This window comes from Diabrotica virgifera, chromosome 7 (assembly GCF_917563875.1).
Source record: "Diabrotica virgifera virgifera chromosome 7, PGI_DIABVI_V3a".
NCBI classification, from domain to species: Eukaryota; Metazoa; Arthropoda; class Insecta; order Coleoptera; family Chrysomelidae; genus Diabrotica; species Diabrotica virgifera.
The window spans coordinates 212,471,187-212,495,156 of NC_065449.1; the positions used below are offsets into that span (position 1 = coordinate 212,471,187).

The window sequence follows — 23,970 nt, forward strand, 5'->3', positions numbered from 1 at the left end:
TTGATAATAATTAATAAGATTAATCGGTTGAGAGCCAATCATGCTCTTACGCCATCTTACATGCATAGACTCGGCTTGGCAGATACTCCCAATTGTACTTGTGGCAAAATCGGAGATCTAACACATGTCATATTAGAATGTCATTTAAATATAAATAACATAAACGACCTTTATAAGGAATTAAAAGATTTAAAATGTTTTTTCCCAATAAACCTAAATACTTTAATATTTACAAATGATATGGAAATTCTTCATCTCATTTATATACATGTTAAATTATGTAAATACAAGTTGTAAACGTAATATATAATAAATAGGCATAATTTGTTAATGTGGTTTGAAAAAATAAAAAAAATAAAAAAAAATAATATTAAAAAACACAAAATAAAATAATAACAAAAAAAAATAATAAACAAAAAAAAAGAAAAAAAAAAGGAACAAAAATAAAAAAGAATAAAAAAAAAGAAGTAAAAAAAAAGTGTTTCGCACAAATTAAAATATATATTAAAAAAAAAAACAGTAAAATAATTAAAAAAAAACAAAATAAAAAAAAAGCTACACATGTACCAATGTATCTATAAAAATAAAATTGTAGAATGTACTTATGTTATAAGAAATTTATGACTATGAATCTGCAATCAATCAGAAACAAGTCTGGCTAATTGGCTCTGCCAAAGCCATTTTTCAAAAAAAACTATTAAATATTAATATTGTGGCAAATACTTGTATAAATATTGATGTTTATATAAATATAAATATTCTGACAACTGTCAGATTTAACTAAAATGTCTTGTAATGATTTGCTACATTCTTAAAATTCTATATGACGTCAAAATAAATGACGCACTGAAAAAAGGGTTTGGGATCCAATGTACATCCTTTATAAAGAAATGCCATTTTAAAACTGTTAAATTCTTAAAATTCTAAATTCTGAGATTCCAAAAATCATACCTGTGTAAAAAAGTTAATGCATTTGTGTCTCTCCTGAAAGTGCGTATCATCTTCGGACAAACTTTGAGGACATCCTGGACACCTGAAAGTCCATCTCGAAGTAACCTTAACCGGGGGTTTCCTGGTCACATGACTAACAAGAAAATTCATGGCGATATCTTCACAATTCATGTATTCGTCAACCTTGTCTCTTATTGCTTGTGGTAACCATTTCCAATACAGATGAAGATAATGGCGATGGATAAATGCGGCACCTGTAAGCACCATACTTAGCTCGCAACTGTAGTTTGAGTTGTACAGCCAGCTGCTTTTTGTGTTTAGATCCCAGGCGTGATATCTACAAACAAATGAAAAGGTAAATGATTCTAAAAAGCGTTGTGCCAATACAGTATGGATGAAAGTTTTACTTTTAATATTAACAATACGCTTCATTAGTGGTGACGTCACGCGTTGAGATAGGTTATGGTCCTGTATCAAAACAAACCAAGCGTTTTATTCTGATTTCCATAAGCAGATTTTTAATACATCGATTTTGTGCGTTTTTGTTGAAAATAACTCCAGTTTTCCGCTTCAAGGTATGTAAAATGATGTATATTTAAAGATACATTTTACTGAAGAAGCCAATTTGCAAACAAATCATTAAATTCCACAAAACAATCCTTGTTTACATAACTTATAACTTTAAAATGAATTTTTTTTTGTAATAATTAATAAATAAAGTGTATTTTATCCTAAATGTTTTCTAAATGTTTCCTAAATGTTTTTTTATCCTAAATGTAAAAGTTTGTTTACATACAGGCATTGACTCCACCCATCTCGTGACGTCAGACTAATGGAGCGTATATCAAAAATAAAACTTTATTAGAACTAATCTTCTGGTTACACCATTCGCGGCAGAGCCGGATTTAAGGCAGTGGGGGCCCCTGGGTAGAATTGGTGCGGGACCCTACATCCTGCCATTAAAAAAATTGTTGTTATAACTATGGTATCTACATAGTCAACTACAGGGTTTTCCCTTTTAGAAATAAAAAAATACTATTCTAACTGGGAAATAAGCCACAATTTAACTTGAAAAATTATTTTTCCACCTACCTCTACCGAAAATATACTTTTCCAGACCTGATTGTAGGGAGCAAAGTTGTACTTTTCCTCCCTAGGGAGGAAAAGTAAAAGTGACGTCATGGTATTTCATTCACGAAATATAACTTATTGACGCCCTGTACAATAGGGAGTTTTTGTGCACACAAATACGTAAACGTAACGCATCTTTTTGACATGTACGCTTGCGCATTAATGGTTGAACTCGCGTATCTCGATGCGTATTACCTAAAGTAACGTTCTGATACGTACGTGAGAACGCATCCCTATCGAGACGAAAGTCACCAAATGCACACGAGGATCTTGCCCGATTACCTACCAAATGAACATTTCATCAGCGTACGACCCGTTTATAAACATTTTAAGGTTATATTGGTTATTGGTTTAGTCTATTTGAGTAAAATTATTCTGTTTGTAATTGGAAATTGGAACTTCATAATATATTTAAAATTTTATTGTTTTTAAGTTGTCTATTAATAAAGCAAAACAAACAGATCTTGTATTAATTTAAGAAATACAGTGATCACCACAATTAATAACTAGATAAACAAATGACCTAGTTTCAGTAAAATTTTCAAATAAATATTACCAAACTATTTACATTATACTGGAATTCTGATGTAGGTACAATAATTTACAACTAAAAAGTAGGTATAAACAAAAATAAAAAAATTTAACCTAAGGAAAAATAATATATTTATATTTAAATAGAACCAATTAAAACCATACAATTTCATCATTCATTTATCTTTTTTTACATTTGTATATTAATTGTATATTGTGTGAACATTGTTTTATTTTTTTAATGTCAACGGAATTTAAAAATGACTTTACGATTTGCTTTACGTTACGTTAAGGGAGTTACAAAAACTACCTATTTTAACATTAATCCTCTACGACACGTTAGTTGCTTTACGTATACGGAGATGCGTTACGTTACGTAGCAACAAAAACTCCCTAATATCTATTTTCTATTACGTAAGTATCTATACATTTTAACGTTTATTTATAAAACACCTTGTATTTTGCAGAATGGTAAAAAACAGTAAATTGTTATTTTGATTTAACAATGTCTACATTAATAATTTGACTTATATTTGACAGTTGACAGTTATATTCTACTTACTTGTTAGTTTAAGTTTTAATAAATTTTGTTGGTTAGTTACATAAATAAAATAAGTAAAAATGAAAAAATGACTTGTTATTTGAGGAAGGTGGAAAAACCATATGTATAACATGGGAGTAAAGTGCCTTTTCCTCCCTTGAATGATTACTGCCCTCCGCTACGCGTCGGGCAGTAAACTTCATTCTCGGGAGGAAAAGTAGCACTTTCCTCCCTTGTTATACAAATAGCTATCTTTTTCTTTTTTTATTGGCTTTGGATTTCTTGATCCATTCAGCCACGATACAATGATTTTTATTGACATTTCGACTTAGAATAGAATAGAATAGAAATATGCTTTATTGTCATGAAAAATTGTACAATTTTATCGACAAAGCTTATAAAAAGTCAAGACAACAAAACAATAACAATCCAATTTACTAAAATTACATAAATCGTCAATATATTTACAATAATAACAATAATAATGAAGTTAAACAGAAGTAGTCAATTGCAAAATTTAAGTAAATTGCAAATGCATAGTCTACCTAGTAATTAATAAGTTTAAAAGTTAAGCTGCTGCATATGACACCCAAATATAGACAAAAAAAAATGATAATAAAAATACTACTTGTGCAAAGGGTACTGCAATTTCTTAGTTATTGATTAAGAAAATCTTCTACTGAATAATATGGTCTTTCAGATAGGTAGGCTTTTGTCAGTTTACGGAATTTGGGGAAAGATGCTGCAGATTTAAGTTGTAGAGGGAGATGATTGTAAAGTTTTTTTGCGGAATATAATATAGATTTCTTTACTAACTCAGAGGAAGGGGTCGGCATATAGACGTCAAACGTAGAATTTCTCGTGAAGTAGTCATGATTAGGTCTTGGTGGAAAGACATGTAGATGTTTACGAATTAAGCAAACAGTTTCTAAAATATACAAAGATGGAAGGGTTAAAATTCTGTGATCTTTGTAGTAACTTCTGCAATGTGTTGTTCTTCTGAGGCCAAACAGATATCTAATTGCTCTTTTTTGTAATTTGAAAATAACATCGAATTGGGCAGCTGTACCAGAACCCCAAAAAGGAAGACCATAACGAAGATGTGACTCGAACAAAGAAAAATATGTTATTTTGGAAGATGCTAAATTGAGTTCATTCGAAACAGATCTTATAGCATAGCAAGCTGAGGATAGTTTCTTCCTTAACAAATCGATATGGTGGGACCATTTAAGGTTGCTGTCTAAAAAAATACCAAGAAATTTCACAGAATCAACGGTACTGATCTGGCTGTTATTAAGAGGTAAGGGTTGAAGGACTCCTTTATAAGACAATGCTACTGTTTTATCTACGTTAAACGAGAGTAAATTAGAGTCAGACCAGGTTTTTATTGTAAGTAGATCAGAAGTTATAGCAGCATGAAGAGTTGCAATATTTGAGTTGCTCCAAGTGATACTGGTATCATCAGCAAAAAGAAAGATTTTTCCATCGATTTTTAAACTAGTGATGTCATTAATAAAGATAAGGAAAAGTAGAGGACCCAATACTGAACCTTGAGGTACCCCACATACAATGTTTTTGAGACTAGAGTCTGTATCATTTGCTCTAACCAGTTGTTTCCTATCATCCAAGTAAGATTGGAACCAATCTAAAGAAATACCTCGAATTCCGTAGAAATTTAGTTTTCTTATCAAAATGTTATGATTTACACAATCAAAAGCTTTGGCGTAGTCACAAAAAACGGTGGCAGTGTGAAGATTATTGTTCAGTGCTTGATAAACCTCATGTAGTACAGAAAAGATGGCATCAGTGGTGCATTTATTATTTAAAAAGCCGAACTGATTTTGTGATAAAATGTTGTTTTCAACTAGAAAGGACATAAGTCGGGCTTTTATGAGTCTCTCAATAATTTTGGAGAGTACCGGTAGTAGTGCAATAGGTCTATAATTGCAGGTATTAGATATTTCACCACCCTTATGAAGAGGAATAATGATGGCTGACTTCCACTTCGGACGTCGTTATCAATATACAAAATATTAATGTACTTATTTATATAAAATTAATATTTTGTATTTTGATAATGACGTCCGAAGTAGAAGCCGAAACGTTAGTAAATGCATTTTTCAAGTTAAATTGTGGCTTATATCCCAGTTAGAATAGTAAATTACATAAATGCCACAAACAAATACCTCAGAACAATATTAAAAAAATGTTGATCTACTTTAATCAATATATTTTTAAATAATAAAAAATACTTGGCTTTATCTTGTTACAGTAAAATATTAAAAATAAACATATCTAAGATGCATGGTTAAAGTCACGGTACTTTTCGAGATTTTTTAATTGAAAATTCCTTGATTATGTCTGACATGTCTAGATATCTTAAAACATCGTGTTCTGTTCAATGCTCATTATTATAGAGACATGATTCAAACGCTCTTGGCTCATCATCAGACCGAAGTCAATTTTTAATTAACTTAAGTTTTGAGAATAAGCTCTCTCCACTGCAGTTACTAGTTAGCATCAGAACTAAATATAAACGAAGTGTCACCTCAACGTTTGGAAACGTATCATTCACATTCTTTTCTTTTATCAGTCGGTACATTTGAAGCTCTTTACTTACCTATTATTGATGAGCCAACCTCCTCTTTAAATGAATTGAAAAATTCTTCAAATTATACCAGTTCGACACCTAGGTGTTCAACTAAATCATTGTTGTACGAGTCGGTAAGCTTCAGTGAGTGAGCTTCAATTTCATTGAGAGTTAAATTTTCCAAATGATGTAAAAATCCAAAATTGGAATGAATGGATTCATATGCATAAGTCTCTGACTTAAAGACGAAATGAAGTAATCTATAATAGCGATAAAATTTTGTGTCCTAAATTTCTCTGATTATGTTGTCATTTCAGTCTCTAGAGATGTTCCATAATCCAGTGGAGTCAGTCGAATATTCCTTAAAAGAACATAAATTCGTTAAGTGATCTAAGTGCCGCCACTCCTGAATTAAGGTCAATATTTGGATATTGGAGAATACGTATTGTGCTGTTTGTCCTCTCTAAGATTTCATTCCAAAATATTGCAAATATTCCTGTTTCCTGTAAACACATTCGATTATACAAACCATTCGCATTGTTGCGAGTTTTAAATTGTTCCTCATCGTCTTCTGAAATTTTGGATTATGCTCCTTTAATCTGATTATAACGTATAACTCGTACTTCTGCGGCATTACTTCTAGATGACCATCTGGTAGTATTTACTCCTTTAGGAACAATAATATTTCTGCCACGGTCAGCGTTGCTCTCGCTTAAAGACACAGATTTTAAATATTCGATTAAAAAGTTGTATCTATATGTAGAGGAAGTGAACAATACATATAGTTCATATAGTGCTTCTAAGAAATCAAAGAATGATATGGCAGCAGGACAACACTGTTGCAGCTTTTGCAACTAAATTTAGAGAGTGGGCGGCACACGGAATCCACAACGCCAAGATATTATGTTATCTAATTTCAGCCTGAACACCATAATATTTTCCACTCATAACTGACGCGTTGTCGTAGAACTGTCCCATGCAGTTTTTCAAATCGATATCATCTTCTTGAAAGAGAAGAATTCGAGAATTAAATATATCTTGGCTAGAGAAAGCGCGCATTCTAAATATCAACGAATCAAACGTAAGTTAGGAATAGGGCTTTTCATCGATTGTCATTTGTTTCGAGCTTCTGTCATGTGTCACATAATATTAATATATCTACGTCATACGTCTTTGGCTTGTATTATTGTAGATACCAATAACGTATGTCGTAGATATATTAATATTATGTGACACATGACAGAAGCTCGAAACAAATGACTGTGAATGAAAAGCCCTATAGACCGCTTATGTATGTAATCATTGTAATGCTGCATTATTTTTGTGTTTAATCACGGAACTACCGCTTTTTCCGTCACATCTAACTGAATGCATTAGAAAGAAATCAAAAACTGTGACGCACTGAAAAAAACCTCTGAGAACTACTACAACCACATTTTTGTAGTGCATCAACTTACCTTCCTGGAAACCCAACAATTCTATCCCTATGTTCCCTCCAAACTCTAAAGCCAAATAATATTTCGTCGTGTCGTAAATGAGCATCATCATCCACGGATAATATCGCCTCAGTCTTTAGGTTTTCTAGAGGTAAAAATCTATTGTTTAGCGAATTTCTAGCTGCCTTAACGACATGAACAGGAGCTCCAATGTCTGGCCATCTCAGTTCGGGACTAGGCGGCCTTGGAGAGTTCCAAACGACAACCTAAAAGAAACAGTGGTAATTTTGTACAATCAATCAAATCCGTAAGATCAAACCAGTTCATTCATTTTCAAGATGACAAAAGTTGACTAAGACTGTAGAAAATCTAAAATTTCAAATATTAAATCTTGGAGATGGTAGTCCCTCTCAGCAACAAAAAGCTGATATACATAATTCCAAATGTAATGTACTAAAATGTATTTTGAGTTAAATAAATTACATACAAAAATTATTTTTGGTCACCCTGTATAAATAATGATGTTAATGTTTATAATTACTGAATAGAAAATTGAACAGCTTTTCAAATGAGCTATCACACGACCTTTATTCCCCCTTAAAAAAATCATCGATTACGTCATCACGCCCTGATGGATGACGTCACTAGTATGATATTTTCGGGATTTATCTCCAAAATTGTCCATTTTAGAGAAAATGAATTTATTCCAAAATTTTGGCCCTCTCCGTATATTTTATATGAGTTACATGAGTTTAAAAATAAGACAAACAAGTTCGCACTTACCACGGAATTTAAATAAGGTAGACCCCTCAACCTCGCTATGGAATCCAACAATACTTGTTCCCTTTCGTAAGTTAACAGCAATACAGTAAATTGTTCTCTCGGAGAATTACCTCCCAAAGCTTCAGAAAATTCTTTCCCAGAACCGCCCTGACCTTGACCTATGGGCCTAAACCCACGACCAGAACCGATGAATTTGGCGTCTGAAGATAGTAGAGGGTCCATAGGTAACGCAGGATATAACCGAAACGGATCACCCCAATCGTTCCAGATTTCTGGACCTTGCACTAATGATATACTGTAGTTTCTGCGATATGTGGGACTATCGAAGGGCGGCTCAAGAGGGCCTAAACTTTCTTCCTGTTCCACTTCGCTGGCAACCTAAAAGAAAAACATATTTGATAGGTTTCTTATACAATTTTTAACAAATTATAATACAGAAATACTAATTATTATGATGTGTAATTTTGTCATTTAGGCTTTAAAAGGGACCATTTTAGTGACATTGCTTAAGTAAATCGTGGCAATGAAACAGTGGTGGATACAGGCTGGTCTACTGTCTTCAGAATATAATTCGGATCGAAAAATAACAAAGTAAGTTTACTTTGGATGCCTTGACACATTGTTATTGAAGAAAACGAAAGAGCGGACCTACTTGCCAGGGAGGGGTAAAATAAATACATATTCATAGGCATAAAACCCTTCGTTGGCAAAGAAAGAATCACAACAAAAAGAACAATATCGGACTGAGTGGAACAGATGAAATGTAACCACTGTTACGAACAAACATGTCTAAAAATCCGAAGGCTTTTATAAATGAAACTTCAAAGATTAGATTTAAAGATCTACTATATATGGATCGAAATGATCTTCGTATTATCGTAGGTATCGAAATGATTTATTTTAAAACAAGTTAAATCAAAACATAAACTGAAACGTATGTCGATGTGTAGTATCATTGATAAATACTGTCAGTGGTAAAAATTAGGAAATGGCTATTATCCCTTGGACGTATTTTATAAAGTTATTTTATTAAAGTGTTGAACTGTTTAATTGTGTTATTGAACTGTTTAATCTTTTTTCACTATTGAGGAGATTGATGGACTCAATATTAAACAGCTTGAACATCATACCGACTTACCGACTATTACTAGTATAAACAAACAAAAAGTTTAAAACAGTAATCTCGAAAATAAACAAATAAGTTTCCATTCGACAGAACAATAGCCACACCCATGTAGTATAATGACAATTTGTAGGTTAAAAAATATTCCTTGTCACATTTGCGTAAAATAGGTACTTACCGGAAGTAATTAAATTAATGTTGTTCTGAAGCTATTTCCTTGTGGCATTTTTATAATCAACTATTTTTAATGGGAATAAGCCACAATTTTACCAAAAAAATGATATTATTAACGTTTCTTTTTATTATTCTTGAGTTGGGATTGATTTCATGTAATCGAATGAACTATCTTTTAGTAAAGTCGTCCCAGGAACGCAACTCATAAATATTGGCGATATCATTTTAAAGTCTTCTACTTTAAAATGTATAATATACGTCTGAATTGCCAATATAAATGAGTCAGATTAAATAAATTATTAGAAGAATTTTTTTTACTTAGCAACAGCATTTTTGTTTATTTTAGTAGTATTTTGTATTTTGACAACGAAACCCGATTTGGGCTTCGAAACGTTAATAAAATCATTTTTTTGGTACAATTGTGGCTTATTCCCATAAAAATAGTTTATTATAATTAAATTAAGAGAGGACGGTAGTTAGTCGTTCTAACAATAATTATGTTTGAAAATAAAAATTATAATAACGTATATAAATACTAAAAGTTAAATAATTTGAAAAACCAAATAAACAATAAATTCAAATACTAACCAACAAATGCGCTAATATCACGGTCACTTAAAATCATAAACGTCAAAATTCATAGTAAACAAAGTCTATCAACGACATGCTGTATTGTTTATCCTTGTTTAACTTATTGTGGTTTCTATGAACAAGCGGCTAAATTTTGCGATACTAGTTTTGTAGAAAAATTAGAGTAAAAAAACTAGGTATCAGTGGTCTTTTGCCAAAAGCAGATATGTCCATTTTTGATACTTCTTCAGGAGAGCAAATTCAAATTTCCACGACGGCCATAAAATTACAGGTTTTTCTTGTATGTGAACTCATATAAATAGCTGTATAAACAATAAACTCAAAACCAAATATGATATTCCTAAAACTGTGATTTTATGGACATCGTGGACATTTGAATTTGCTCTCCTGAAAAATATCCAAAATGGACATATCAGCTTTTGGCAAACGGCCACTCGTATAGGGTTACGTAACATGAGTTTTACAGTATGGTATGGTGAAATCTCATGAGCTGGCGTAGGGGATCGCTAGTCCCTGATGTAGGTCTATTTTTACCTTAATAATGGAAAGTACCTCCCGCTACCATATTTCAATAATTGGTCATATGTAGAGTCCATACAATATTGGGACCGTGCAAGTTCGGCAAAGCGACCTCTATTTCTACGCTCTGTACTTTTATTCGCACTTTTAATTATATTGGCCAATTATATTAGTCCTGGTTGCTGGATAATTGTCAAGGCCATAGTCCAAAAAAATAATAAGAAAAAATAAGATGCAGGTTATGTTTAGCAAACGTAAACAATTGTATGTAGTAAATAAAATCAGTTATTAAAATGCAGTACTGCAAGCAATATACAATTAATAAATTTACCTTTATATAATAATTGCATATCATATCAATATTGTGGAGCAATATATAATTTTTCTGAGTCAATGACAGAAGGTATGAAATATACGTAAATTTGACAATTTCAATTGACAATATGAATTATTTAAGATAGTTGCAATATTTCTCCGCGACTCGCGCACCGTCGTTTCTCGTTTCCCTTTCCAAGTACTTGCACACCGCGAATAGATATCGTTGCACGTCATTATCTACGTCAGAGATCTAAGTTGACATTGTTGCCCAATTACAAAAAATTCTTAAATTAATTTTAAATCAAATATATCACATAATTATTGCGAAGTGGATTATACAACAAAACAAATTAATATTCAATGTAAATAAATAAAAACATTAGATATTAAAAAAAACAAGAATTAAGTTATAATCTTACGTTAAAGTAAATAATAAAAACAATAAATATAATAAAACAAATACTTATAGTAAGGAATAAAACAAAGTGTCAATACCGCAACTGTCAAATAAATGTTACCAATTTATGCCAAAATGTCACATTTGTTCGATCGCAGTTAGAGTGTAATCCAAACAAGTGTGCTTTATAAAAACGCTTTATATTCCACTTGTACCGGGTGTCCCAATAAGGATGGCCCTCGGCCATATCTCAGGAACCGTTTATAGTACAGCTTTGAGAAAAAATATTTATAACCAGCTATAAAAAAAGTTGCCTCAGGGAAAGCCTGGAAATTATTTTCATAATTGTAGGTCGACCGCTAGAGGGCGTAATTGAATATCAAAAATTAAAAAATCAAAATTTTACAAAAGCCTAATGAAAGGGCACTGGAAATCTCATCATCGTATTCTTCATAAAGTTCTGCGCATATTTGATTTCACAAGTTTAAGTCTACCTTTGCAAATAAGAGGTGGGGGTGAGTGGGAACCTTCTTATGAAAAAGTTACTGTAAGTCCGGTTCTGCTAAATCGAATTTTGCATAGTTGGTCTTGTTGGAAACAGCTTATTATCGTCAATGTAAGTGTCTTATTTTCGAAATATCCTAACAAATAATATGCAAGCTAGGAGGTGTTATTTAATTATTTTCAGAAATCTAGTTTTCTTTGGAAAATATTAAATACAAGTATGTATTTTTAATCCTGTATTACAAAATTAGACCAAATTAGCAACAGAATACCGGAAACCGTATGTCGATACCTTTTTTCTATCTCGAGATACCTTAAGAAATGTGTAAATATTAAACAACTGTTACTTTCACCGGTAAACGAGGTTAAGGAAAAGTAGTGTGCTATGGAAAAACAAATAAATGTTTTCCAGATGTAAACGTATAGAATTAATTAAAACAACAATAAGACAAACAACACTATAAAATATAACAAAGACATAACAGCAACTACTTACTTAGCACTTTACCTATCATTTTCGATGCAAGCATTTACTCTTTCAAGAGTACATTGAATAGCAACAGATTTAACTGTTTTAGACTTTTATTTATGGGGACGGATTAAAGACCTTGTTTTTGCCGCTAGGCCCACTACTCGAGAAAACATGATCTAGAAAATACGAAACGCCATTCAGAAATTGAGACTCCTGTTCAATTTACTCTTAAAAGAGTAAATGCTTGCATCGAAAGTGATGGGCAACAATTTGAACATTTAGGTCGTCACTAAGTAGTTGCTTTTATTTCTTTGTTATATTTTATAGTGTTGTTTGTATTATTGTTGTTTTAATTAATTATATACGTTTACATCCGGAAAATGTTTCTTTGTTTTTTCCATAGCACACTACTTCTCCTTAACTTCGTTTAAAGGTGACATTATCAGTTGTTTAAAATTTACACGTTTTTTTAAGATATCTCGAGATAGAAAAAAGATATCGACATGCTGTTTTCGGTATTCTGTTGCTAATTTGGTCTAATTTTGTAACACAGGATAAAAAATGCATACTTGTATTTAATATTCTCCAAAGAAAACTAGATTTCCAAAAATAACTACATAACGCCTACTAGCTGGCATATTACTTATTAGGCTATTTCGAAAATAAGACTCTTACATTGACGAAGAAGAGCTGTTTTCAAGATGACCAAGTATGCAAAATTCGATTTAGCAGAACCGGAGTCATTTTTTCATAAGAAGGTTCCCACTCACCCCCACCTCTTATTTGCAAAGGTAGACTTAAACTTGTGAAATCAAATATGCGCAGAACTTTATGAAGAATACGATGATGGGATTTAAAGTGCCCTTTCATTAGGCTTTTGTAGAATTTTGATTTTTTAATTTTTGATATTCAATTACGCCCTCTAGCGGTGGACCTAGAATTATGAAAATAATTTCCAGGCTTTTTCTGAGGCAACTTTTGTTATCATTATTTTTTTCTCAAAGCTGTAATATAAACGGTTCCTGAGATATGGCCGAGAGCCATTCTTATTGGGACACCCGGTACATATTAAGTAAAACAAGTTAGGGTATGTTCTTGAAATTTACACTAATAGAAATATTTAAATATTATTTTTATGCGTTTATAATAAAATATGTCTAGTGGCTGTAAATCCAATGTACGAAGCTAAACGATTCTAAAAAGAAACACACCTATGGCTTAAATATTTCGTGTTGATATCATGTGACGTCACGTGCTATGACGCGGGTGACGTGCAACGGTATCTATATTGTAAGGACTGTAGAACTTTAGGATGCGAATGAGGAGTCCCAAATGAGTTTCGCGCTGACTTAGGTAGTTATTGAATTTGGTAAAAGTATTTCTAGTTATTGCTACTCATATCATAACTTGTTCATCGCAGTCTCGTTTACTGTTTAAGATAACTCCAAGATATTTAGATTACTTAACTCTGTCTATAAGTTGGTTGTTTATTTTCAACTGTGCTTACATATGGGATTGTTGATGCTGATTATCATTAATTTCGTTTTTGTGATGTTAATGTTATAACACTATTAACACGTTGCCGCGACAAAAATATATGTTACGACGAAATTCATCCTGTAGGAATAATGGAAAATAGAATTTAAAGATGTTGATATGTCATATAAGGGGATGTTAACGTGTTAACAATTTGAAGAACATGTCCTTGGTTGCTCAGAATCGGAAGAGATATAGGGGTGGATCTTAACGGGGTGTTATTAATATCCTCTTATTAGCTTAGAAATAAAAAAATAGAAAAATCAAATAAGAATATCAAATGAAAGTGCTGAAAGACAAACGGTTAAGCATTTGGTGGAGGAATACCTCATTAGATCATACAGTGGCAATTGGTCCGATTTTTTAATGGCGACCAATGAATCGATTCAATATATTTATCAACTAAATTTTCGTTTATAAAAATTAATTATTATTTTTTTTTTATAATGTATTATGATCTTTAATTTTATACAAAAACTGTGATATAGCCATACACTAAATAAATAACAACCAATTACACACTTAAAGCACTCACTTAATCAAAATCTTAACCAATAGGAAATTGCAAATTACGCTCTGGGTTAAACCCTCTGGCGTATACCAGAAACAGCTCATCCAATCACCAAGAAAATAAACAAAACCGATTTTAGTAGTTCCTACGACCTTTTTCCCATGAAAAGCCTGATTTAGTTGTCTTCACAACCAAGGCCCGTTCTCAGACGCGTCAGCAAAAAGGACACTAGTTGTTGATCCCTCAGAGCTCTTATTTAAACTTAGGAACACTTTATATCTACAAGATAAATATTTTCCAGTCCCGCTGTCGTCAAAACCACATTGTGAAGAATTTACGACTTTGATTCCTTTGACGGTAGAACTTAAACTCAGATAAAAGAGATATGAATATGCATGAGAATCGAGAACGAATTACGTAATGCCATGAATTTGTGAGAACCCGACGATTCTCTGAAACACAAACATGGTCCTAACGAATATGAAATTATTAGGTAGAATGTTTATACCGGGATCGTAATATAAATACGGTCTTAACATAAAAAAATAAGGGGTGAAATATCAATGACTTTCATACCGTTACAATGTTAAGACCATATTGTTGATAATGAGACACTACAGCAATGAATTGTTTTACCGAGAATCTCTATTATTAATACTTACCGAAACTTGTATTGGCTGGAATGTTTCATTGAAAACACTAAGGGCTAAAACAGTATCTGCAGCTGCGGCTGGAATATTCAACCTATCTCGTAAAACGGCTACTATAGTATCCAAAGTACTTTGCACAGAGGCAAGATATCGTTCCCAGATAAGACGGCCTTGTCGACGCAATAACAAAACGTCTTCGTCTGGAATGGCTCGTAAAAGGAAATGGAGTTCGGTAATACGGGGACGTGGCAAAAATACGGCAGCACGCTTCCATTGGATGACTTCATCATAGGCGAGTTTGATTTGATCTCCACCTAGAATCACTGGGACGGCACCTAAAAACGATTTGTTAAAGTAAAAATAACAAAAATCAATCAAAATCCTTTATAAAAGATATATTTATATTAAAAAGACCCTTTTGGGTGACCTCACAGAACGTTTTCGAAATAAAAATTTCATCAGTGCTACTTACCCGAAATAAATATAACAACTTAATAAATGCAAATGTGAATATTAAATTATGACTAAGGTTAAAAACACATGAGGGTTATTCTTATAGGTGTACATGCTTGAGCCACCAATACATTTGGGTTTTCTCTTCTTGTGCCACTCCTATTGGAGATTGGAAATCATCAAGGTTATCCTGACCTTGTTTACAGCTGACCGAAAGAGTTCATTAGTGGTGCAGCCAAACCACTCTCTCAAATTCGGCAACCATGACATTCTTCTACGGCCTGGACTCTGTTTTCCTTCTATTTTTCCTTGCATTATATTTTGAAGCAATGTGTATTTGTGTCCTCTTATCAGGTGACCAAAAATATTCGAGTTTTCTTCGTTTTATCGTTAACAAAATTTCTGCGTCTTTTCCTATCCTTCGTATTACTTTAAAATTTGTGCCTCTCTCAACCCAACCTATCTTCATCATTCGACGGTAACACCACATCTCGAAACTTTCAATATTTTTTAAGTTGTTGTGTTTGAGAGTCCAGGTCTCTACACCGTATAATAGTCTGTTAAATACGTAGCATTCTTAATCGTAGAGGGATCCTTATATCTCTGTTGCAGAAGAATTTTTTCATCTTTATGAAGGTGGCCCTGGCAATTTTGATACGTCTTTTTATTTCATTGTTTTGGTCTCCAGTTTCGTTTATTAAAGTTCTCAAGTATTTGTAACTTGATACTTTTTCAATTTGAATGCCGTTTATACTAATATGTGCTGGTTGTGTCATGTTTTTACTGAAGACCATATACTCGGTTTTTTTTATATTGATGCCATAATTGTTGCAAGCAACATTTATGTTTGTAAGTAATCGCTGTAATTCTTCTACTGTTCTTGCAACTAGTACAGTGTCGTCGGCGTATATTATTTATAACCTCTCCATTGATTGCGATTCCTTCGTTTGCTTGCAAAAGGGCATCCTGGCAGATACTTTCACTATATACAATAAATAGAAGTGGTGACAGAATGCATCCCTGTCGTACTCCTCTACGTATTTCTATTGCTTGTGATGTCTCATTTTCTATTTTGATGTCAACTTTCCGATTCCAATATAGATTGAAAATTATTCGCAGATCTGTATTATCTATCCTTTATTTCAAGAATATCTCTTAGCTTATCATGGAGTACTCTGTCAAATGCTTTACATGTGGGTGAAAACCCTTTAAATGATATAAAAATGTAATAAAGATACATGTTTATATAAAATAATTTGTGATGTTTAAACTATTCCTTGATTTTACATCATGCAATGTAGGACTCCCTCCACACTGTGGGGTTGCTGGTCATGAGAATAAGAATCTCACATTATCGACTGTTACGAATGTTAACTATAACAATGTAACATCATAACAACTTTACACCATTTAAGGGGCTATCCTAGTGTAAAAGTATGAAATTCATATACTTTTTTGGGAATTTCTAAAATAAAAAGTACCGTACTAATTGTTCTGAAAATTTGTACCTATGATAAAAAGAACTACATGTAAAACAATTTTCATAAAAAAATATTGAAAATTAAAACGATTTATGCGCCATCTACTGGCACCGTGAAAATAAAAACATAGCTCCACTGCTGCAGTGATTGGGACTAATAGAGATCCTGAAACATAAAATTTCAAAGTTATTATTGAAATATAAGGTATTATCTATACCATCAACTAGGGGTTTTTTGATCGGATAAAAAATGTTAATTTGGCGGTTTTTTGAAAATGTTTTAGCTAATTTTAAAAAAATTTTCAACACTTCGTCATTTTTCCAAATTTTAATATTTTTCTAAAATCCTAGTTGATGGTATAGGAAATAACTTATATTTCAATAATCACTTTGAAATTTCATGTTTCAGGATTTCTATTAATCCCAATCACTGCAGCAGTGGACCTATGTTTTTATTTTCACAGTGCCAGTAGATGGCGCATAAATCGTTTAATTTTCAATATTTTTTTATGAAAATTGTTTTACGTATACTTCTTTTTATAATAAATGCTCATGCAAATTTTTAAAACAATTGGTACAGTACTTTTTATTTTAGAAATTCCCTTAACCCATTGGATAGCCCCTTAACCCTTTGATGCTGAAGACGCCTAAAGATGTCATACCGTTACTAATATCAGGTGCGCATGACGACTTCAGGCGTCATATGCAAATATGCACATGTGTTTAGAGTTTAGAGGTTAGTTGCATTTGTCTGTTTTGAGAATATACAACACCATGACAGTGGCGACGCGTGAGTTTTTCTAAAGTGTTACCAAAACCAGATGTAAAAAAATCTTATTTAAAAAAAATATTTTTAACCGCCCAAATATAAGTTTTTGTTTTCAATCCTGTGGGATAAAATTAAACAAATCACTATTCCCAAATTATATGTATGTAATTATGTATATGTAACAGGTATAACAATAAATAATAAACAAACTAAACATATTATTCTACCATAAAATTAACATAAAAAAATGAACAAGTAGGAAAAAGAACAGATTTTGAAAACGATTGTTTATATTGTAATTCTTCCATTTTCAATAATATCATTTTTTTCTTTAAAATAATATATAAAAAAATATACAAGTAGAATGACTTTTCAAGTAGTTGATCAATTACGCAATACGTAGCAACACTCTTCCATGTTTAAATGCACGCACACTGTAATCTGTAATAGGTACTAAACCAACGTTACCAATCTTCAAAATGGTGACACTACTGATATGCACAGCGTGCCCGCGCGCCGTCTCTAGACCCGTCGCTCCTTCAAAATTTTCAGAGCTAGTCCCGAGCAATAGCGAGGTTTCTCCTGCGTACCGTTTACCAGTGCCAGTATTGGTAACAGCATAATAATATATAACGTGCCATGGATTCACATATCTCGCCAATATTTTCGTGCGTCTAGTTGGCTATTTACTGAATTAGGTACTATTAACAAGTATTTCTGTTGGTAAAAAATATAAATGGAATTATTTCGTAGTAGTCATAAAATATTTATTTGTAAGATTTGTAACTGTTACCAATGGTAACAGTGGTTACATGGACGCTTCGCCACTGCACCATGATCAAGAGAACATTGGTATACGGATCCGAAACATGGAGAATAAAGGAACACCAAAAAAGAAAAATAGAAGCTACTGAGATGGACGCCCTAAGAAGAGCAAGTAGAACATCGATATTGGACCGGGTTAGAAATGAGGAAGTAAAACGAAAAATGAATTTACAGGAAACGGTCCTAGAATGCATTGAGAAGAAACAATTAACGTGGTACGAATATGTTCAGAGAATGGGGGAGGAGAGACTGCCAAAGAAAATTATGAAATGGATACCTACAGACAACAGGAAAAGAGGAAGGCCAAGAACGACGTGGATACAAGGAGTAAGACGATCAATGAGTGTACGAGGATTAGAAGATGAAAACTGCAATGATAGAAGATATTGGCAACAAGGCATCGAACAACGTCGGAGGACGTTTGGAACCCGAATTTATATATATGTATTTGTTTGACTTGACTGAAACAAGTTGTCTTTCTATTGAGTACGTAGATAAAAGTGTTTTTATAACGTCAGTTTAGATTCACTTTATGGATGAAGCAATTCCAGGGCCATTTCGATCAAAACACTACAATGTAAATGCAGTGAAAAATCGAGTTAGCACCCAGATCGCGTTAGGCACATTTCGTCAGCAATGAAAGGGATAAAGGGTTTTCACCCAGATATTTTTAGTGGTTTCACTGTGATGTAGTCCGAAAGGGTCTGTTTTAACCTTCGGATGACCAAGGGGGTAAATTTTGACCCCAATGCATGTTTTTATTTAGAAAATTCAGAAATATTTTCAATTTTAAACTCATTATTTTTTTATTTAACTTTAATATCATTCTAAATACCCTCATATTTTGTAATAAAAAAAAAATTCCCTATATTTTACGAAAACAAACTTTTTTCTGAATTTGGGGTCAAATACAAACTCCCTTGGCCTTCCATGTTCCAATTTTATATTAAGTAAATACCGTCTATTATGTGGAATTGTATCTAAGAAACATTCCAATATTGAAAAAAAATTGTTTCTTAAACCTGTGGCGACGTAAATTAGTACAAGAATAAAAAACCGCTAAACGCCGTAAAAATGAGTGGCGCATAAAATATTCCAGCTACAAAAGATCTGATATGAATGTTACGTGGCGCGAAAATGGATTTTCATTTGATGCAAAACAAAATTTTAGTTTTATTTTAAAATATTTTTCCATAATATTTGCTAAATTTGAAGTAAACGCGCCACAAAAGAGTAACTTTGATACAGTTTGAATTTTGAAACTCTTTTGTGGCGCGTTTACTTCAAATTTAGCAAATATTATGGAAAAATATTTTAAAATAAAACTAAAATTTTGTTTTGCATCAAATGAAAATCCATTTTCGCGCCACGTAACATTCATATCAGATCTTTTGTAGCTGGAATATTTTATGCGCCACTCATTTTTACGGCGTTTAGCGGTTTTTTATTCTTGTATCAGGAGTTTTTCAAAGGTATTTATAAATTAAATGTATGAAGTTGAATGCAATGTTCCTCTATTACACGTCAAGCTTTATAAATCGTCACCTTTGTTGCATTATCTCCCAAATGATCTAGTGTCCATCGAATGTACACTAGATTTTTTTCTATTCGAAATAGATTGAAAAAAAAAATATATTGAGATGGCCGGTAAATGAAGTCGGATTGCCCGTTGCCAGATCAAATTTATCGTCGTAACCACTACAACTACATAAACCATTTGGGGAATAATCGTTAATTGGATTATACTTTTGCATCTTAATAACTTCTAAACGGCTTAACCGATTTTGATCAGTAAACATGAGTTTGAAACGTATTAACCAGTAGTATCTGATGGATCTAAGGTCAAGTATGATAACTGAAGCTATTACAGGAATTATTGAGCTTTCGAAACCGTTCTTCCCAGAGGAAATAGATTTTATCATATTTATGAAGCCTATAACCTAAAAATTCGAATTTTCCCGGATATGAGGTATACATCGTTAGATTCGTCTTGAGTCAAAATTTTCAAAGTTTAGTTTTTCAGTTTTTCGGCTATACTGAGCCGTGTATATGTCTGATCCTGACGGCTTAGACACCATTTGAAAGCTTAAGTCAACACTATTGATTTGATGTATTTGCGGTTCTCCTGCCTCTTCGTGATCCGAATATATATATACCCCCAAAAATATGCCGTTTTGTACTTACCAAGTCCTATAGCTGGCTTATGGGTCGTCAAAAGTAACAAACTACACCGGTTCTAAATCGCCCCTGACCCCCTCTTTAAACACAGAGAAAAATATCAAATCGGTTTAACTTTCAAACACACATACATACATATCCACAAACATTTTCCCTTTTTTAAATAAAAATTGAGTCACATTTCTAAGCTCTATAACTTTTGAATGGTATAACCGATTTTCAAAATTAGACATGCGTTGGAAAGGTAATGATCAGTTCTATTAGAAGCCGCAAAGGTTGGACAAATTTTTAAACTTTTTGGGAGTTTTGGTGACGAGAACGAAAAAGAGGCCCTAAATAGGAAGGGCCGTAAAATCTACACCCTTGGACCAAAATCGATGGTTGACATATAAATGGGTGAGTCTTTTCTGAACTTTAAGATGGGAGTTGGCCCAATTTTCAATTCAGTCAGATTTAGAAAATCGAAAATTTTGTGTATATATAGTGTCGCGTGTAGGGTGGTGTGGGTGTGCGCCACTGGCGAGAACTGCCGTTCTCTGGTAATGTTCAAAATTAGACATGCGTTGGAAAGGTAATGATCAGTACTGTTAGAAGCCGCAAAAGTCGGACTTAAATTTTCGAAGTTTTTGAGAGTTTTGGGGACCAGAACGAAAAACAGACCCTAAATAGGAAGGGCCGTAAAATCGACACCCTTGGACCCAAATGGATGGTTGACATATGAATCGGTGAGTCTTTTTTTCAACTTGAAGATGGGAGTTGGCAAAATTTTCAATTCAGTCAGATTTAGAAAATTGAAAATTTCGTATATATAATAGTGTCGCGTGTAGGGGGGTGTATTTCTGCGCCACTGGCGAGAACTGCCGTTATCTGGTAATCATTCCGATATAAAACTAACAGCTTCGATAACTAATAAATCGAAAACTATTAATTTTATCAAAAAAATGTATAATGAACATTTTTTGCTTATAATTAATATTTTTACCAGCATTTGTGGTCAAAATATAAAAAAAATTTCCACCCTCGAGGTGAGGTGGCAACCACCCAATGGTAAAAGCGTCTTTCGGCATCATATAGATTTTGATCCTTGGACTATCCACTACTTATTGTCAAATTTTTAAGCAAATCGATCCATGCTGTAAAAATGCGAAGTGAAAAATTTCAGTTCCTGGACTAATTCTACTTTTGGAGCTCTATAACTTCTGAACGGCTTACCTGATGTTGATCACTAAACATGAATTTGAAACGTATTGACAAGTAGTATCTGATGCATCCAAGATCGAGTATGATAACTGAACGTATTACATTAATTATTGAGCTTGAAAAACCGTTTTTTCCCATAAGAAATAGATTTGATCATACTTATGAAGCCTATAACTTAAAAATTCGAATTTTCCCAGATATAAGGTATACACCGTTAGACGCGTCCTGAGTCCTTCTACAGACGCTCAATTATTGGCGAAATTCGTAGGTTGAAATTTTGAGTAATTGTCGAAAAACCAAAATTTTCAAAGTTTAATTTTTCAGTTTTTTGGCTATGGTGAGCACTGCGTATGTCTCAGCGTGATCGCTTAAACTCCATTTGAAAGCTTAACTCGACCCTATTGATTTGGTGTATTTGCGGTTTTCCTGTCTTTCCTTGAACCTAAGATATATACGCCCAAAAAATATGCTATTTTGTATTTACCTAGTCCTCTAGCTAACTTACGGGTACTCAGAAGTCAAAAATTAGACCGGTTCTGAATCGGCCCTCACACCCTCTTGAAACACAGAAAAAAAAATTCAGATCGGTTTAACTTTTCCACACACATACATACATACATACATACATACATATCCACAAACATTTTCCATTTTTTAAATAAAAATTGGGTCATACTTCTGAGCTCGATAACTTTTGAATGGTATAACCGATTTTCAAAATTAAACATGCGTTGAAAAGGTAATGATCTATGCTATCAGAAGCCGCAAAGGTCGGGCTTAAATTTTTGAAATTTTTGGGAGTTTTGGGGACGAGAACGAAAAACAGGCTTTAAATGGGAAGGGTCGTAAAATCCACACCCTTGGACCAAAATGGAGAAGTAACATATGGATGGACGAGTCTTTTCCTAAACTTTAATATGGGATTTGGCCCAATTTCCAATTCAGTCCGGTTTAGAAAATCGAAAATTTCGTGTATATATAGTGTCGCTTGTAGGGGTGTTGTGCGCCACTGGTGAGAACTGCCGTTCTCTGTGGATATTTTAAAATTTCTTTATTTCTAAGTTCAGAACGATGATTCCTGTTTGCTAATGTTTATTTATCATTTATTGATACAATAGTAACATTAAAATTACGAATACATTATTTTATTTCTTAAAACAACTTAATTTTTTTGTCAATTGTCATTTTTTACTGGGGTCATTTTTGACCCCCGTTGGTCATCCGTGTAACAAAAAAAAGGTTGGTCATCGGAAGGTTAATATAAATATACCTTTTATAAAGGATTTTTAATATTTTTTATATCTAACTTTATTATTACCTGATCTAAGGGCTTCATAAATTCTGGCTTGCAGAAGGGTGGTCGAGATCAAATCTTCTTGTCCTGGGGCAAATATCAAGACAAAAGTAGAATCTTTTAACACCGCCCGTCTGCTACTGTCAGTTCCACAAAGCGCCCAATCTTGATTGGCAACATTTAAGTTATTATCACTAGCAGGATTACATTCGAATTCAAACAAAAATTTGTCAGATGTTGTAGTTTTAGATAGCTGCACTAGATGATCCAGTATAAACCTAGGGATAGCAAAGAAAATATACTTGCTTTACAATTTCTATTCTGAGAAAGCTAATGTCTCAGTTGCAACATATCTTATTGATGATGCTCTGTGGAAAGGCTAACACTGGATAACATGGTCAAAACTGCCCCCGCACCGATCATGACCGAAACTGACCACGCGATATGTGCTTTTGATAAGGGGCTGTCCATTAATCACGTGAGGCTCGAAAGGGGGGTGGGGTCCATAAACAATCACGAAACATCACAAGGGGGAGGGGGGTGTAATAATACATCACGTGTATTTATTTTTTCGTCACACGTGTTCAAAAATCGAAAGCGGCATTGGTGTGACTGATAAAAAATTAATTTTTCATTCATAATATTCTACAACACAACAACACATTAATTTTATTTCCTCTCACCCAAATTTATATAAATAGTTTTATTAATATTCGATGTAAATGTTAAAAGCGACATGGGATACCTACTCTTCATGGTAAATTATCTTAAATTCTTAAGATAAGAAGGGACACTTGCGAAGTGTTTTGTTTCTTACCATGTGTTTCCACTAGGAATACTGACCCTGTCGCCGTCTCCTATTTTATTTATGAGGTTTTAGTCTGTACATGATGTATTATTATACCTATTATCTGATGAAGTTATATTCTGATATATTATATATCTGACTTGTCAGTTATTCTGTTGTTTTGGCACTGAATACATGGGTAAACAGGGTTGCTAGGTCAGTTTTA

General features: G+C 32.9%; 2 protein-coding genes across 2 annotated transcripts in view; both read right to left on the minus strand.

Moving 5' to 3' along the window:
* Positions 1–23,970, minus strand: part of LOC126887942 (uncharacterized) — a 500,758-nt gene that overhangs the window by 101,970 nt on the left and 374,818 nt on the right. The window lies entirely within an intron of this gene.
* The window catches only part of LOC114340457 (exostosin-3), a 41,123-nt gene that overhangs the window by 5,908 nt on the left and 11,245 nt on the right, over positions 1–23,970 (minus strand). Inside the window, exons 4-8 of the mRNA XM_028291205.1 lie at positions 22,982–23,235; positions 14,771–15,093; positions 7,964–8,341; positions 7,202–7,446; positions 952–1,288 (exon numbers count right to left, since the gene is read on the minus strand). Coding sequence (XP_028147006.1) covers positions 952–1,288; positions 7,202–7,446; positions 7,964–8,341; positions 14,771–15,093; positions 22,982–23,235 — 1,537 coding nt within the window. The remainder of the gene's footprint in view (positions 1–951; positions 1,289–7,201; positions 7,447–7,963; positions 8,342–14,770; positions 15,094–22,981; positions 23,236–23,970) is intronic.